The sequence below is a fragment of the Mastomys coucha genome, unplaced genomic scaffold (assembly GCF_008632895.1).
Source record: "Mastomys coucha isolate ucsf_1 unplaced genomic scaffold, UCSF_Mcou_1 pScaffold21, whole genome shotgun sequence".
NCBI classification, from domain to species: domain Eukaryota; kingdom Metazoa; phylum Chordata; class Mammalia; order Rodentia; family Muridae; genus Mastomys; species Mastomys coucha.
The window spans coordinates 140046091-140061453 of record NW_022196904.1 but is presented as its reverse complement, the minus strand read 5'-3'; the positions used below and the strand labels follow the sequence as shown (position 1 = coordinate 140061453).

At 44.9% G+C, this 15363-nt stretch overlaps 2 protein-coding genes and 1 non-coding gene across 9 annotated transcripts in view; 2 read left to right on the top strand and 1 right to left on the bottom strand.

The window, feature by feature from the left end:
• The window catches only part of Ttc9c (tetratricopeptide repeat domain 9C), an 8441-nt gene extending 5152 nt beyond the window's left edge, over positions 1 to 3289 (top strand). For all 5 annotated transcript variants that reach the window (XM_031389601.1, XM_031389598.1, XM_031389600.1 and 2 more), the window contains exons 3-4: positions 1268 to 1450; positions 3093 to 3289. In XM_031389601.1, the coding sequence (XP_031245461.1) occupies positions 1268 to 1450; positions 3093 to 3187 (278 nt within the window). In that variant the 3' untranslated portion in view covers positions 3188 to 3289. The remainder of the gene's footprint in view (positions 1 to 1267; positions 1451 to 3092) is intronic.
• Positions 1489 to 1628, top strand: LOC116104327. The gene has a single exon (XR_004123833.1). It is a non-coding gene; the product is annotated as a small nucleolar RNA SNORA29 (small nucleolar RNA).
• Positions 3290 to 9992: 6703 nt separating the features above from the next.
• Positions 9993 to 12364, bottom strand: Zbtb3 (zinc finger and BTB domain containing 3). 3 transcript variants are annotated; one of them, XM_031389591.1, is made up of 2 exons: positions 12182 to 12364; positions 9993 to 11898 (listed from the first exon to the last, which is right to left on the bottom strand). In XM_031389591.1, the coding sequence occupies exon 2, from the start codon at positions 11845 to 11847 to the stop codon at positions 10270 to 10272; it is 1578 nt and encodes a 525-aa protein (XP_031245451.1). In that variant the 5' UTR covers positions 11848 to 11898; positions 12182 to 12364; the 3' UTR covers positions 9993 to 10269. The 3 variants fall into 3 exon arrangements, with proteins under 3 accessions (XP_031245451.1, XP_031245452.1, XP_031245453.1); XM_031389592.1 differs by lacking the exon at positions 12182 to 12364 and adding an exon at positions 12084 to 12099; XM_031389593.1 differs by lacking the exon at positions 12182 to 12364 and adding an exon at positions 12057 to 12070.
• Positions 12365 to 15363: the final 2999 nt, after the last annotated feature.

Below are 15363 nucleotides of genomic sequence, written 5' to 3'. Positions count from 1 at the left end.
TTTATTTTATTTATTTTTATGTATATGAGAACACTGTAGCTATACAGATGGTCAAGAGCCATCATGTGTGTGGCTGCTGTTGAACTCAGAACCTCTGCCGGCTCTGCTTGCTCCGACTGTCTTCAGACGCGGCATAATTCACTGTAGCTGTCTTCACACGCACCAGAAGAGGGTGTCCGATCGCCTCTGATCTCATTACGGGTGGTTGTGAGCCACCATGTGGTTGCTGGGATCCAAACTCAGGACCTTTGGAAGAGCAGTCAGTGCTCTTACCCGCTGAGCCATCTCGCCAGTCCCCAACCTGGGATTCTTTTTTTTTTTTTTTTTAATTTATTTATTATATGCAAGTACACTGTAGCTGTATTCAGACACACGAGGGCATCCGATCTCATTACAAATGGTTGTGAGCCACGGTGTGGTTGCTGGGATTTGAACTCAGGACCTCCGGAAGCAGTGCTCTTAGCCGCTGAGCCAACTCTCCAGCTCTCACTCCAGCCCACTCGCTGTCTTCAGACACCCTAGAAGATGGCATCCAATCTCATTACAGATGGTTGTGAGCCACCATGTGGATTGCTGGGATTTGAACTCAGGACCTATGAAAAAGCAGTCAGTGCTCTTAACCGCTGAGCCACCTCTCCAGTCCCGCAACCTGGGATTCTTAATCCTCCTGCCTCTACCTTCCAAGAGTTGGAATTACAGGCATGCACCATTGTGCCATGTTAGAGTTTTAAATAAAAAAATAAAGTATGGGGACTGCAGAGATGGCCTACCAGTTAAAAAGTACTTCCTGCTGTTGCAGAGCACTTGGGTTTGGTTCAGCACCCACCCACATAGTGGCTCATATAGTCATCTGTCACTCTAGCTCCAGGACCTGATGCCTGTCATGACCACTTTTGGCTCCTACATGCATATGATCCACATTTATATGCACACACACAAAATAAAATAAATAAATTATGTATTTATCGTGTACGCACATATACTCAAGCATGACATGATACACGCATGTGTTGTGAATGTCAAAAGAAAACTTGTGTGAGTCACTTCTCTTGCCCAGGAATCAAATGCAAGTCATCAACCTTGGTAGCAAGAGGCTTTACCCACTGAGCCAGCTTGTCAGCCAAAACTTTTCTATCTCTAGTTCCTAGATGAGGGTATGAATATGGGAGACACTTAAGCATCCGTTGAATCAATGAATGCTGTGAGCTGAGCAGTGGGATCTCCTATATACTAAGCCCTCCTTTTTCCCTTTAACTTGGCCTGTTAGCCTGTCTCCTCCAGATGGAGCCAGTGAACTATGAACGAGTGAGGGAATACAGTCAGAAAGTCCTAGAACGACAACCTGATAATGCCAAGGCCTTGTATCGGGCTGGAGTAGCCTTCTTCCACCTGCAAGACTATGACCAGGCTCGGCACTACCTGCTGGCTGCTGTCAATAGGCAACCCAAAGGTAAGTGAGTGAAAGGGACATTAAAGAAATGAGCATATTTTCCCATTTGACTACCACATTTTCTCTTTCAAATAGAGTTTAGTGCCTATGCTTATGGGATAGATGAAAGGTGCCATGATCTGAAGAGGGGAAGCTGTTCTGCGTCTTTCCTCTATATGAAATGGCTGAACAGGAAAAAAAAAAAGAGATGAGCATATATAAAATTGTTGTCAGTACAAAAAGGGATCGGTGATTAAGATGACAGTGCTAATTGCTGTGTAGTTGACATTACACACTGTGTACATCATGTATCAAACTATATGCACTGTTCTCACTATCTTCAGCTATTACAAATCAACAGAAAAATACTTCTTAAAGAAAAAAGAAGGGGTAGGGTTGGGTAGGGGTGTGTGTGTGTGTGTGTCTTAGTTGATAGGCATGCACGAAGCTCTGATTTCAGTCCTCAGCATTGCATAAACAGCTTATGTAGTGCATGCCTGTGATCCCAGCACTCTGGAGGTAGAGGCAAGAGGATAAGTGTCGGTTAGTTACATGGGGAGTCTGAAGATGGCCTGGACTATATAAGACCCTGTCTTAAAACAAAACTTTCTCATTCTGTATGTCTTTAATCTCAGCACTCAGGAGGCAGAGGCAGGCAGTTCTCTTGAGATTTAGGTCAGCCTGGTCTATAGAGTAAGTTTCAGGATAGCCAGGGCTACACAGTGAAACCCTGTCTCAACAAAACAAAACAAACACCTCCCCCCACCACACACACACACACACAAAAACCCTATTCCATTGTAGTACCACCCATGGAAAGGAAGCATTAGTTTATTTAACTTTTTCAGCTTATTGGGTTTTTGGGGTTTTTTTGTTTTGTTTTGGTTTTGGTTTTTTCAAGACAGGGTTTCTCTGTGTAACCCTGGCTGTAGACCAGGCTGGCCTCGAACTCAGAAATCCGCCTGCCTCTGCCTCCCAAGTGATGAGATTAAAGACGTGCGCCACCACCACCCAGCCCATTTTTCATTCTTAAAGCAACTACTGGAAGCTAGAAGCAGAGGAATCTCAAACATAGCAGTGTAATAAAGCTTCACTAAGTTAAATTAAATGAGTGTTAAAGCCACTACGAGCTAATGAAGGAATAGAAGCCATTTGATTTTTATTTCTTGACTTATGCTGAAAGCCTGTAAGTTCCAGACCAATCTGGGCCATGCAGCTGACTCCATTTTTTCCATCCCCAGATCCCCAGACAAGGTTTCCCTGGCTGTCCTGAAACTCCCTCTGTAGACCAGGTAGATTTTAAACTTACAGAGATCTGCCTGCCTCTGCCTTTCGAGTACTTGGATTAAAAGCGTGTGCCTGCCTCTGCCATCTCTCCAGCCACTTGTTTAATTTTAAGCTGGATTTGGTGTTAGAAGCAAAAGAATCATGTGTTCAAGGCCATTTCAGATATGATCAAATTCAAAGCCAGCCAGGGCTACAAGAGTCTCTCAATAATAATAACAACAACTCATAGTAGCATTAAAAATAGAATTTACTATTGTATGGAATAATTGTGATACATTCAGAGTTTGGAGAATGAAAATACCTACGAGTGTTAACAATGCTCTCTGGTCCATTTTTGTCATTATGGTCTGTCTGTAAATCTCCATTGTCTTTGAAGATGCCAATGTTCGACGGTACCTCCAGTTGACACAGTCAGAACTCAGCAGCTACCATAGGAAAGAGAAACAGCTGTACTTGGGCATGTTTGGTTAATGAAGAAAAAAGATGCTTCTCAACTTGAATTCACGTGGACAAGTAAAGACCCATCAAGGGAAATATGAGCCTCAGCAAGAGAAATTCACCCTTTACCTCTGACCCAGGTGGATTTCCATTTTGTTTCCTGTTCTGCACAAGCTCTTTGCTACTTAGACCGTCTGCGTCGTTTATTGTCTGTCCCCTAGTATATTTGTATGGCTTACAATCCATATTATTTGCCTTGAGAAATAGACTAGAGAGCATTCATCGACTGTGGGTGGGATCAACTCCATTTGGGGTATAGATTGGTTTTTTTGTTGTTCTTGTTTTTGTTTTTTGAGATAGAGTTTCTCTGTGTAGCCCTGGCTGTCCTGGAACTCACTCTGTAGACCAGGCTGGCCTCGAACTCAGAAATCTGCCTGCCTCTGCCTCCCAAGTGCTGGGATTAAAGGCGTGTGCCACCACCGCCTGGCTTGTGTTATAGATATAATGGGATGTTTTTAGATGTTTTCAGATACAGAGGAGAGGGCCAGTGAAGGGATGAGACTGAGCCTAGGCAGAGAGGAGCCTTCTGCCATCTGCTGTTTCTTCAGATGCCTTTGTTTTTCCTAGTGGGATTTTTTTTTCTGAAACAAGATAATTCTTAATTGAGCCCAAGTATATTTACATTAAATATTTGAAATTAGTCATTTTAGGGCTAAGGCTGTAGCTCAGTGGTAGACTGCTTGCCTAGCATGTATAAGGCCCTGGGTTTGATTCCCCAGTGCTGTAAAACTAACCAACTAAATAACAAGAAATGAATCAAACTTTGCTATTTAAATTAATTCTTATACTTTAATATTGTAGACACACTCAGATTATTCTCCCCCATAAAAGTATCTTCTTTCTAGGCAGACATGATGGTACATGCCTGTAGTCCTAGCACTTAGGAGTCTAAACCATGACAATCACAAATTCAAGGCCAGCCAGATCTTGTCTCAGAATTAAAGGGCTGGAGACAACAGGTCTGTGGCAAAATCCTGGGTTTAATTCCCCTTTCTGTTTTTTGGTTTGCTTTGGTCCCTCCTGGTAATTTCTTTCTTTTTTGTGTTTTGTCTTGTTTTGTTTTTGTTTTTTTGTATTTTTGAGACAGGGTTTCTCTGTATAGCCCTGGCTGTCCTGGAACTCACTCTGTAGACCAGGCTGGCCTCAAACTCAGAAATCCACCTGCCTCTGCCTCCCAAGTGCTGGGATTAAAGGCGTGCGCCACTACTGCCTGGCTCCTCTTGGTAATTTCTAGTCCTTGCTATTATTTGCACTCAGATCATTGATATAGTACAACTTATTTGTCATTATCATTAATTTATTCTTTTTTTTTAAAACTTCTGGAATGAATGCTTGGGATACGTGAAATCCTGTTTTTAGCTTCTGGAGTCAAACACTTAAATAGTTAAGAATATTTATTAACTCTCTTTCCTTGTGTCAAGAAGGAAGCCAAGTGCTGGTGAGCTCTGTCTGGGTGTGGTGTGTGTGGTGCCGGAGCTTAAACCTACCTTGCACATGCTAGGCAAGCACTCTATCAGAAAGCTACACAGCTAGTCCTACAGTATTTGGTTTTTGTATTTCAGAAAGAGTTTCTCTGTGTAGTATTGGCTGTCCATGTCTTAATATTTAATAGGTACATTTCTATCTTGAAAGTGTACCATAATAAAGCATGACAGAATCTGTTTCCTCTTCAGCTGTCACTCTGTCTTGTAAGAGCTCAGGATCTCACAGAGGAAAGAAAGTATAAGGAAAGGAGTTTATTGCTTAGTATCTTGGAAGCACCTGATAGAACCCTGAAGAAGCTGTCTCTCTCATGGGTGCAAATCTAGGGTTGTCCTGCCTCTGTGTCATTCACCTACTGGTGGCTGGTTTGTCATTCTGTTTACTCTGGATCCTATTTATGTCACAGCTGACAATTAGTAGCTAAGACCATGTAATAAATCTCTACCTTTATAAGTAGAGATAATAAGCATGTGTCTCTAGCCATCATATAATCATAAACCAAATATGGTTCTTGGGGTGGAATCAACTAGCTTATTAATAACACCTAAAGCTCTCCTAATACTCTGCATTTCTTTGTCCTTCTCCATAATTTAAATAATACATCCAACAAGATACAACAAAGGGTTTTCTACCAAATCTAAAAAAATCCAAGGACAGAACTAAGTAAAGTAGAATATTTTATCTTCCAAACTTTTTTGTTTGTTTGTTTTGTTTTGTTTTTCGAGACAGGGTTTCTCTGTGTAGCCCTGGCTGTCCTGGAACTCACTCTGTAGACCAGGCTGGCCTCGAACTCAGAAATCTGCCTGCCTCTGCCTTCCTTCTGAGTGCTGGGATTAAAGGCATGAGCCACCACTGTCTGGCTCTTCCAGATTTCTTAAACTGCTAAGGTTAGCATATGTCTCTGATCTCAGCACTCAAGAGGCTGAGGCAGGTCTGGCAGTGGTGGCGCATGCCTTTAATTCTCAGCACTTGGGAGGCAGAGGCAGGCGGACTTCTGAGTTCGAGGCCAGCCTGGTCTAAAGAGTGAGTTCCAGGACAGCCAGTTTCTGCTCAGTAATTTTCCATGTATAAATCTCAACACTACCCCTCGATTATAAATATCCACTTGTTTAATTGGAGTCAGTTAGGTCCAATCTTGGTGTCCCACTGTAGAACCTGATTGCTGTAGTTCCTATGCCATGACTCTGCCCCTGAATGGTCTGTTTCCCATGCTTTTAAAAATTAAAATCATTGTTATTTTGCATGTTTCACTTCTTCAGAGCTGGTTTTGCTTCCTGGTTGTTGTGTAAAAATTTGATGTTAATGGAAGCTGTCCACTATATCAATGAGGAAAAAAAAATAAAACTGATATTCACAATGCATCTTAGAAATTTATTTCACTGATCAATTTCTCAGCTTTCCTAAGAGGCAGCACAATGTCAGACTTATTCCACAGCTCGTATTCTGAAGCTCAGTTCCCAACAGACAAATCACAACCAAGCCTTGAAGAGGTCTGATGAGCCCACATTGTGAATCAGCCTCAGAGGATCCCTAAGTATATGTTCAGAAGTTTGTGGAAAGAACAGGCTCCAGCTTTACCAGGCTTTAAGCATTTCCAACATGATTTGAAGGTTCTAAATGAAGAGAAAGTCTTTGTGGTGTATGTGCAAGGACATACATAAAGGGCAGTTTGAGGCCCACTCACTTCATAGTTTGGCCTCAAGTTCTATTTACATATTACCTGTGTTAGTGTTTAGTCCATGTGAGGGTTGTTACAGGTTAGCTTTGCAGCAGAGCACTTACCTAGCACGGCCCAAAAATTATTTTAAGATATTGTAAGTTTTTAATGCTTCTGTAGCCTTGCCCAAACTGGATTTCATGGCAGTCCTCCTGTGTCAGCCTCCTAGGTGCAGGGATTGTAAGCATGAACCAGCACACCAGCTATCTCTTCTATTTTATGTGCATTAGTGTTTTGTCTGCTTGTATATCAGTTATGTGACGGTGTCAGATCTTGGAGTTACAGACGATTGTAAGCTGCCATGTGGGTGCTGGGAATTGAAAATGGGTCCTATGGAAGAGTAGTCAGCCCTTTTATCTGCTGAGCCATCTCTCTAGCCCCATTAGCTATCTTTACACACTGGTTCTTCCTAAGTTGCCCAGACTAGCCCAATCTATTGAGCTCAAATGAATCTTTTGCCTGAACCTTCCAAGTAACTAAACTGGCAAGTTTCCACTCACCTGCCTTTAAAAATGAAGGTGTATTTACTTATTCCTGGGTTCGTTTTCTTTCTCCTCAGTCCTAGGGCTTTATGAATGCTAGGCAAGTATTCTCCCACTATGCTGTATTCTGCTCCTCTGACTTTTCAGTTAAGTATTGGCCAAAGGCTGTGACCTGACTAGCCCAGTAGGGACTATTACTTAGAGTGTCTAGAGAAACTACATCCATTCCACAAGGACATTGTTCTTTACTTTGAGGAACTGCTGTTCTAAAGACAACATATTCTTTTTAACCCTACCCTCCACCTTTTAAGTGAGAAATCAATAACTATAAAGCCTGCCCTTTGAAGGCAGCTGGTTCCTATAGGCGTATTGGTATTTACTATAGTGAAGACTGGAAAAGGTACTCTACTTGCCTAGAGTAGCTTTTACTATTTATATTTTGCCCTGTCTTGGGAGGAATTAAAGCAGTAATACATTTGCATAAATAAAATTGGAAGATAATTAATATAAGGAGTGTGAGCTGGGCTTGGTTGTATGTCCTCTAATCACAGTACTGACAAGGCTACGGCAGAAGATCTAGAGTTTCAGGCTAGCCTGGTCTATATTGCAAGACCCTGTCTCAAAAGACCAAGGAGGTAGGCATAGTATGTGCCTATACTACCAGAACTTGAGGGTTAAAGGCAAGTGAATCAGGAAGGAGGGCAAGGTAATCCTCCGCTACTTACCAAGTTCAGGGCCAGACAGGTCTACAAGAGACTTTGTCTCCAAAACCAGAGGGCAGGGAGGAAAAGGAGTGTGACTGGTACACAATTTATTTTTTCATTCTGGGGAAGATGGGGTCTTCCTTTTTGCTGCCTCCAACTGCTAGGACTACAGAAGTGGCCGCCATTGTACTTGTATTCAGCTTTAGAATTTTCTCAGCAGCAAAACAACAAACCAAAAGCTCTTGCTTCTTTGGCCAAACCTTCTCTGTTCAGCTCAGTCTCCTTCTATCTCAAAAACAGCAAGAGCTCAGTAGTTCTGAGTGTGACACCTCCAGAGGAGGGGAAGAGATTGAGAAAGCTTGTTTTATTTTGACCTTTTTCAGTTTCCCTTTCTGTTTGATTTGCATTTAGGTCCTTGTGTGTAAGAGAGAGGATGTCTGAGCGGGGCAGTGGTGGCGCACGCCTTTAATCCCAGCACTTGGGAGGCAGAGGCAGGTGGATTTCTGAGTTTGAGGCCAGCCTGGTCTACAGAGTGAGTTCCAGGACAGCCAGGGCTACACAGAGAAACCCTGTCTCGGGGAAAAAAAAAGAGAGAGAGAGAGAGAGAGAGAGAGAGAGAGAGAGAGGATGTCTGTAGGGCACTGGCTACTCCATTCTTCAGCTCTACCCTTCACAGACTGGAAAGTTGCTTCATTTACATTGAGCTCTATCTCCTCCTCCCATCTCAACACTTCACAAACTACACTTTGGTTTTTTCCACTATTGCCAATAATTACCTGTATAACTTCAAGAGTTCTTTTTGCTCTTTAGACTGCTGTTGACACACTTTTACTTTCTTTTTGGGGATACTAGGGAACAAACCTAGGGTCTCAGGTTAGGTAAGCCTCCAGCCCTGCACATTAGAAGTAAAAGTCTAAGTAAGATCCGATGACTGTAAGATCCCCAGGGGTTTCCTGCCTTCGCTTTCTCAAGCATCTGTCATTTTGGTACTGCCACAGGTTCTTAACTCCTGTAAAAGTCCCTTCCCACAGGGCATATTGTTTTCTTTCACCAGTTTCTCATCTTCAGAGACCTCAATTCAAATTCACAAATAGTTAAAAATTTCTAGTTATTAATACTTGACACTTTGTTGACAACAGTGTCTGTTGTCATAAGAGCCAACCAAAGACCTTTCTAGGTACAAAGCAGAGGGATAAGGTAAGAGAACAAAACCATACACTCAAAAGAATTAGAAAACTATTTCTGGGGCTGGAGAAGTTATGATTACCCCCTGTTCTTCAAGAGGACCCAGGTTCAATCCTCAGCGTCTACATGATGGTTAACAACCATCCATAACCCCAGGTCCAGAGGATTCCATGTCCTCTCTGGCCTCAGATAACAGGCATGCATGTGGCACACAGGCAGGCATGCAGCCAAAAACCCATACATGGAAAAGAATACAAGTTGGGTGGAGGCAGGTAGATCATTGAGTGTTCAAGGCCAGCCTGGTCTACAGATCTAAGTTCCAGGACATCCAAGGCTATACACAGAGGAACTCTATTTTGAAAAAATAAGAATACATTTTTACTTTATTGTTTTTGAGATAGGGTTTCTGTGTATAGCCCTAGGTACCCTGGTCTTTGTAGACCAGGCTGTCCTCAGAGATCCACCTGCCTCTGCCTCTCAGTACTGAGATTAAAGGCAAACTGCCTACCACTGTCCTACTAATAAATCTTTTCTCTTAGTTTTTTGAGATGGGGTTTCTATGTAACATCCCTGTGTAATACACCACTATATCTGATGAATAAGTAAATCTTAAAAAGAAAAAAATAAAAGGCTGGTGCATGTATTTGATTCCAGCACTGGGGAGACAGAGGCAGGCTTATCTCTGAAATCTTGCCTGGTCTACAGAGTGCCAGGAGGACAGCCCACGATGTTAGACAGAGAAATCCTGTCTGGGAAAAAAAAAAAAAAAGAAAAGAAACCAACTTCTACCTGCTTTGAACATTTGCTATGGACCAGTATAATAAGCATGTTGTCTAGAATCACAAGCCAAGTTCAAACTCTAGTTTTCTCCATAACCAGCTCTATGAACCTGAACAAATGAATGAGGCCTAAGTCTCAAGTTTCTTGAAAAGGAGGTGGAGCTAATACTACACCCATTAAGTTGTCAAAAGACTAAACAAGCATATGAAGTGCCCAGTCCAGCCCAGAACACAAGTTCAACTACAGCAACCCATGTCTAAGATTCCCTCGTTGTACTCTTTCTCAAGTCTATGCCACCCTTTCCCTGTCTCACTTTTTGCCTCATGAGTATTAGACCCACACGCTTACCCAATACAGGTGTCAGATAAAAGAACTAGAGGGCTGACATGAAGGCATGTAGATTTGCGGAAGAAACCAGCCAACACCAGTTCAAAGGGATAATTTCAGTGCTAGTTTTATGTTCCAGAATGTGGAGTGAAAAGCAGTTACACCTCAGGAAAATTCCTAGTGCCCTTGGAGAATTGACTGACCTGCTCTGCCCTATAATGTCCTGTTTATCTGCTGGCCAAAGAAAAAGGTAGACACCTTCAGCTTGGGAAGAGCCTTCATTCTGCTACCCAGGAGTGACAAGATGCCTCCAACCTTCTCTGTAGCCATCTAACAATGGTAAGAGCAGGCCTGGTATCACTTCATGCGGCCCAGATGTTAATTTTTGGGACCAAGTACAAAATCTTTGGGTGGACCTCCACCACCACTGCTCTGTCTCTCTGTCATTTGGGAGCCAGAGAGGGGCTGCACCCCTAGAGTGGTGCTAGCCTCTGGATCCGGTTTGCTGCGTTTGGCCAGGTCCTCATTGTGAGCCTTGCGGATGTGGCGGTAGAGGTCCCCTGACTGTGTGTAGCTTCGTAGGCAATAGCGGCACTCATAGGGTCGCTCACGTGTGTGCACTGTGGCATGTCGCCGCAGCGTATAAGAACACGAGAAGGTCTTTCCACATGTCTTGCAGGTGGGAACATCCTCTGTAAAATTCCCAAAGCTCCCTTGGGCTGCTTCATACTCAGAAGGAGGGTAGAGTGGTTCATGCAGGGCTGGTGGTGCAGGCAGGGGTGAGGTTACCAGCCCCCGAGGATACTGCCCTGGACCTGGCAGCAGATGGTATGGTAGATGACATTCTGGAGGCAGGAAGTGGTCACTTGGCCCCACCTCCTCTAGTCCTGTTGCCCCTGGCTCCTCAAAAGCCTCTGCCTGTGAAGGCTGTCCCCCATACATTGCTCCTCCAGATGGGAACAGCCCTTCTGATGATCCCTGGGCCTGTTCCTCTGACAAGTCAGTCTCCTCATCAGAGATCACAATAGCTTCTACTTTTACCTGGACCAGTTCAGCTTCAACTGGGGCTGGAGCCTGGGATAGAACTGGGGCTGGTGCTGGGGGTGGGGCTGGCGCTGGGGGTGGAGCTGGCGCTGGGGGATAGAAGCCTTGCAGTGGTCCTCCAGTATCCCTTGATTCCACCACCCTCAGACTCTCAGGAACCACATCAAGAGGAGTCAAGGGCTCCACCGAAACTCCTGGAAGGCCAGATGAGAAGTAATTTACTGGAATGGTCTCTGTAGAGCTACTTGGGCTGGCAAGAGAGATGGAGACATCAGACACTGGTGGAGGAGGCGCCCGAAGATGTGATGAGTCAACTTCCATGCTTGGTTGTGTAGTGTCAGCCCCACCAGGCACTGGTGGCTCATCTGCAGGATGAGCAATGGGCAAGGGAGTGGCTGGACCCTTCCATTCCTCTTTGCTCCAGCGGGCTGAGGGCTCAACAGATGCCAGTAAAGGCTGTGGGCCTCGAGTACTGCCCGACAAAAACTCCAAACTAGCAGGGTTGGTTTCCTCTTCCTTCTTGGTGCTGTCTGCCTCTGCCAGAGCTCGGGCTTGCAACCGTTGCTTACAAACCTTAACAATGTCATTCATGTGCAAGTAGCTGGCGGCTGCCAGCACATCTTCTAGAGGAGTATCTCCCCTAAGGGCCAGCTGGCCAGCATACATAAAGTCCAAAAGCAACCCAAAGGCTGGGGCTGTGACAATCTCATTATGAATACACACCAGATCCCTCTTGTCCAATTCCCGCTCCTTGTAGAAAAGCTGAAAGAATGGGCTGCAGGAGGCCAGCACAGCCCGATGGGCCAAGAACTGGGTATTACCAACCATCACAGTGCAGTCACAAAGGAAACCCTGGGACCGTTGCTCCCGCAGGCTCTGAAGCAGCTGCTGACTGTGTTCTGGGAACTCCATAGCACCCCAAGGAGGGAAGGGTGTCTAAGAAAGTTCCCTACCACTGGCTCCCTGGGAAGAAAGGACAGTGAGTTAGGTAACTTCCACAGCAAACCTCCACATCAGCCCTTAAACAGAGCTGGCCACCCAAGGCCTCTGGCAACATGCCGCCCCCCACCCCCAACCATGTTTCAGTTAACTGCCCTTTTTCCACTGTCCCACCAAAAGACCTGTTGGCTCCGCCCCCTAAGCCTAACCTTAAGAATCGTCCCCGCCCCTATTCGAAAGAGCCCTGCCCCCGGAAGTCCCGCCCCAAACCAGCTTCTGCTTCCTCGATTCTCAGCCGGTGCCTTACAGTGACTCCTCCAACTAGGACTGTCTTTTGCGCCCAAGCTTTCCCGGACGATGCCTTCACGCCCCAGTCCCGGAACCTCCTGCGCTTTTCCCTCTCGCATTCCAAGGCTAAGGACTCCCAACGTAGGAACTAGCAGAGAAAGCTGAGCCCTCACCCACGACCTAGCATCTACCAGGAGAGCTCCGCCCCTTCCCACCTCCGCTACCTTAATTGGCTCAAGCTTGCCCTCTCTTGTTAAGGATTGGTTCACTGTGTGCTACCCCGCCCCTCAGTAACCGGCTTCTCCAAATGGGCAATCCCTGCCATCGCTCAGGCGTCGAGGCTCACGATTGGTTGTTGCTCCTGTCCTAAACTTTTCTTCCTCAACCCGCCTTCTTACCCCCAGAGACCTTAGGATTGGCTGAACTTCACCTGTTTCCCGTAGGGAAATTACCCGCCTGGGTGGGGCGAGGTTGGCACTGGCACAGAGTATTCGGGAGTTTAGATCCTGTTTCTGCTGCGGAGTGCCTAGAAGAAGAAATATAATGATGTAATACCTTGTAGGCCCACATCTAGAGCAAGCTCTGCCGAAACAGTGGGCAGTAAGCCACCCCTCTCAAAAGTGAAGTTCGCTCTTGTAGATCCGACCGGAAGCGCCACTAGTTCCAGGCTCAGTAGTGGTGTGCTAGTAACTACCTGTAAATCTTACAGTGAAGACGATGGGCTGTTCTATAGGCAAGTCCTAGTAAGGACAGGAATGGGAAGAGTCTAAGAATATCTGTGTTGTTAAAATCTCTTCCCTATGGTGACTGAGAGGGGGGCTACGAGCGAGATGTAAAGTCAATAAATAGAGAGGGGGGGAAAACACTCTTCTTTAAGGTCCCAATGATAAACCAAGGTACTATGCTACTAAAGTTCACCCTTGTACCCCTGAGAATTTATTGGGCTTACTTACAGCACCTAGGTGAGGAGTTATCCTGTAGCCATATAGATGGAGCTCCCTCCCCTAATCATTCTCCACCTATATAATTCAGGGTGTGTAAATACACAGCCCTGGAGATCTTGGGGTGATGTGCAATTAGGATACTGGTTGAGGGAAGTGACTAGATACTCAAGTGAGGGTCCCATGACCCTCCACAGCCCCTCAATTATATAAGAGAAAGTCAATAGTCAAGAAGCACAGCTGAGATGATCTTCTGCCTGCAGATCCAGCTAAAGTCCTGCAGATGATGGTAGTTTGCCTCTGAAGATAGCCTTGTATAGTCCCATAATACACATGTGGTTGTGCATGTCTGCAATACATTCAGGAGGTAGAAGACAGAACAACAAAGTTTCAGGACAGCCTGGACAGCATAAAATCCAAGTGTAGGTGGTATGCTCTTTTAATCCCAGCACTTGGGAAACAGAGGCAGGCAGATCTCTGAGAGATTAAAGTTAGTCTGATCAATATAGTGAATTCTAGGCCACCAGAGCTGCACCATGAGTCCCTGGAAATAGTTCTAGGACTGGAGTTTTGCTTGTTTTTTCAATGTAGCTACTTCTTGTTTGTTTGAAAGGATTTCACCATGTAGCACAGGTTGTTCTGGAACTTGGAGTGTTCCTGCCAATATCTCACCAGCTAGGACTGTAGGCAGGTCAATGATGACTAGTACCCGAAGAAAATGAAGAAACCTTTCCCCCTCCTTTTCCTCCTTTTTTTTCTCTTTTGTTTTTTGTTTGCTTGTTTGTTTCATTTTGTTTTTTCGAGACAGGGTTTCTCTGTATAGCCCTGGCAGTCCTAGAACTCACTCTGTAGACCAGGCTGGCCTCCCAAATGCTGGGATTAAAGGTGTGCGCCACCACCGCCGGCTTTTTTGTTTGTTGCTTTGTTTTGTTTTTGTTTTTGTTTTTAATGAGAGGCTCTCAGCACAGGCTGTCCTCACGTTTGCTCTTGTAGCCAAGGATGGCCTAACACTCATGATCTTCTCTCTATTATCTGAGTCCTAGGATTTTGGGTGTTCATCAACAGGAACAACCTGAATAAAAATTTCAGAGTCTGTAGATATCCAGAGGAAAGGGTTGTAAAGTATAGTGATCCCTGTCTCTTGTCTACACTAATTAAATGCAAATTATACAAGGTTTTAGGAGTGTGTACTTACCCTGTCACTCCACACCAAACATCATTTTGTGGCATGAGTCCCAGCTGTAACTTTAATTTTTTTCAAATGACTGTGTTTAACAATGGTTCTTTAACACTTTACTCTCCCTTGTAGCCCACCACAAACAGGTATTGGAAAGAAAGGGCACAGGGGGAAGAGGACCTGTTTAGAAAGTTTCTCTGGAGCAACTCCTGTCTATGTTGTCTGGAAATCAGCAGTTCAGTTCACAGGTCAGCAGCGGCAGCTGGATCCACTAGCAAACACTTCACAGATACACCAGCAGGCCAGCTTGGGAGAGTCAGGATAGTAAACGTGAATCAGCAACAGTGGAAAAACCTAGCAGAAACAGCCAGGCCTCAGCCTTGGCACAAGTCAGCAGGAGGGACCAGGAGGAACACCAGGAAAACTTCTAGGCTGTGCCTCTCTCAGGGATGAGAAAATCAGCAGACTTGAGACCCACAAGCATTGCATAGCTAGCTCTAGAAGCAAGCCTAGCTCAGCCTCTATCACTGGCCATCCAGTCCTATTTATACTCTCTCCAAACATCACTTGTTCCCCATGAGTCTTGACTCAGCACATGCGTCTGTCTCAATTGATGTCCCTCTGTTAATCAGCCCAAAGAGTCCAAAGAAGCAGCAAAAAACTGCAGCACACCACCAGAAGGTTTTTGTTTGTTTGTTTTTGGTGCGTTGCTCCCTATGGAGTCCTGACAATGCAGCTCAACTGTGTAATGTAAAGCAGACCAATACATGCATGTCATTAGCAAAAAATCCTTTATCACATGTCCTTTCATGTGCTTGCTTTAGCAGAACATCCTCTCTCCTGTGTCTACTTCAGCTAAATGTTCCTTCATGAGTGTACCTTAGTCTTTCACCTCTGTCCACTTCAGGAAAACACTCCTTCACGTGTTAACCCCAACAAAACACCATCCAATACAACTGACAACCCTTAAGCTTCCACTTCACCCAGGACTTCAAAAGAAAAGGCAAGAGAATTATTAAAAGTTCAAGGCAAGCTTATTCTACAAAACAAATCCCAGGCCACCCATGGCTACATAATAAAACC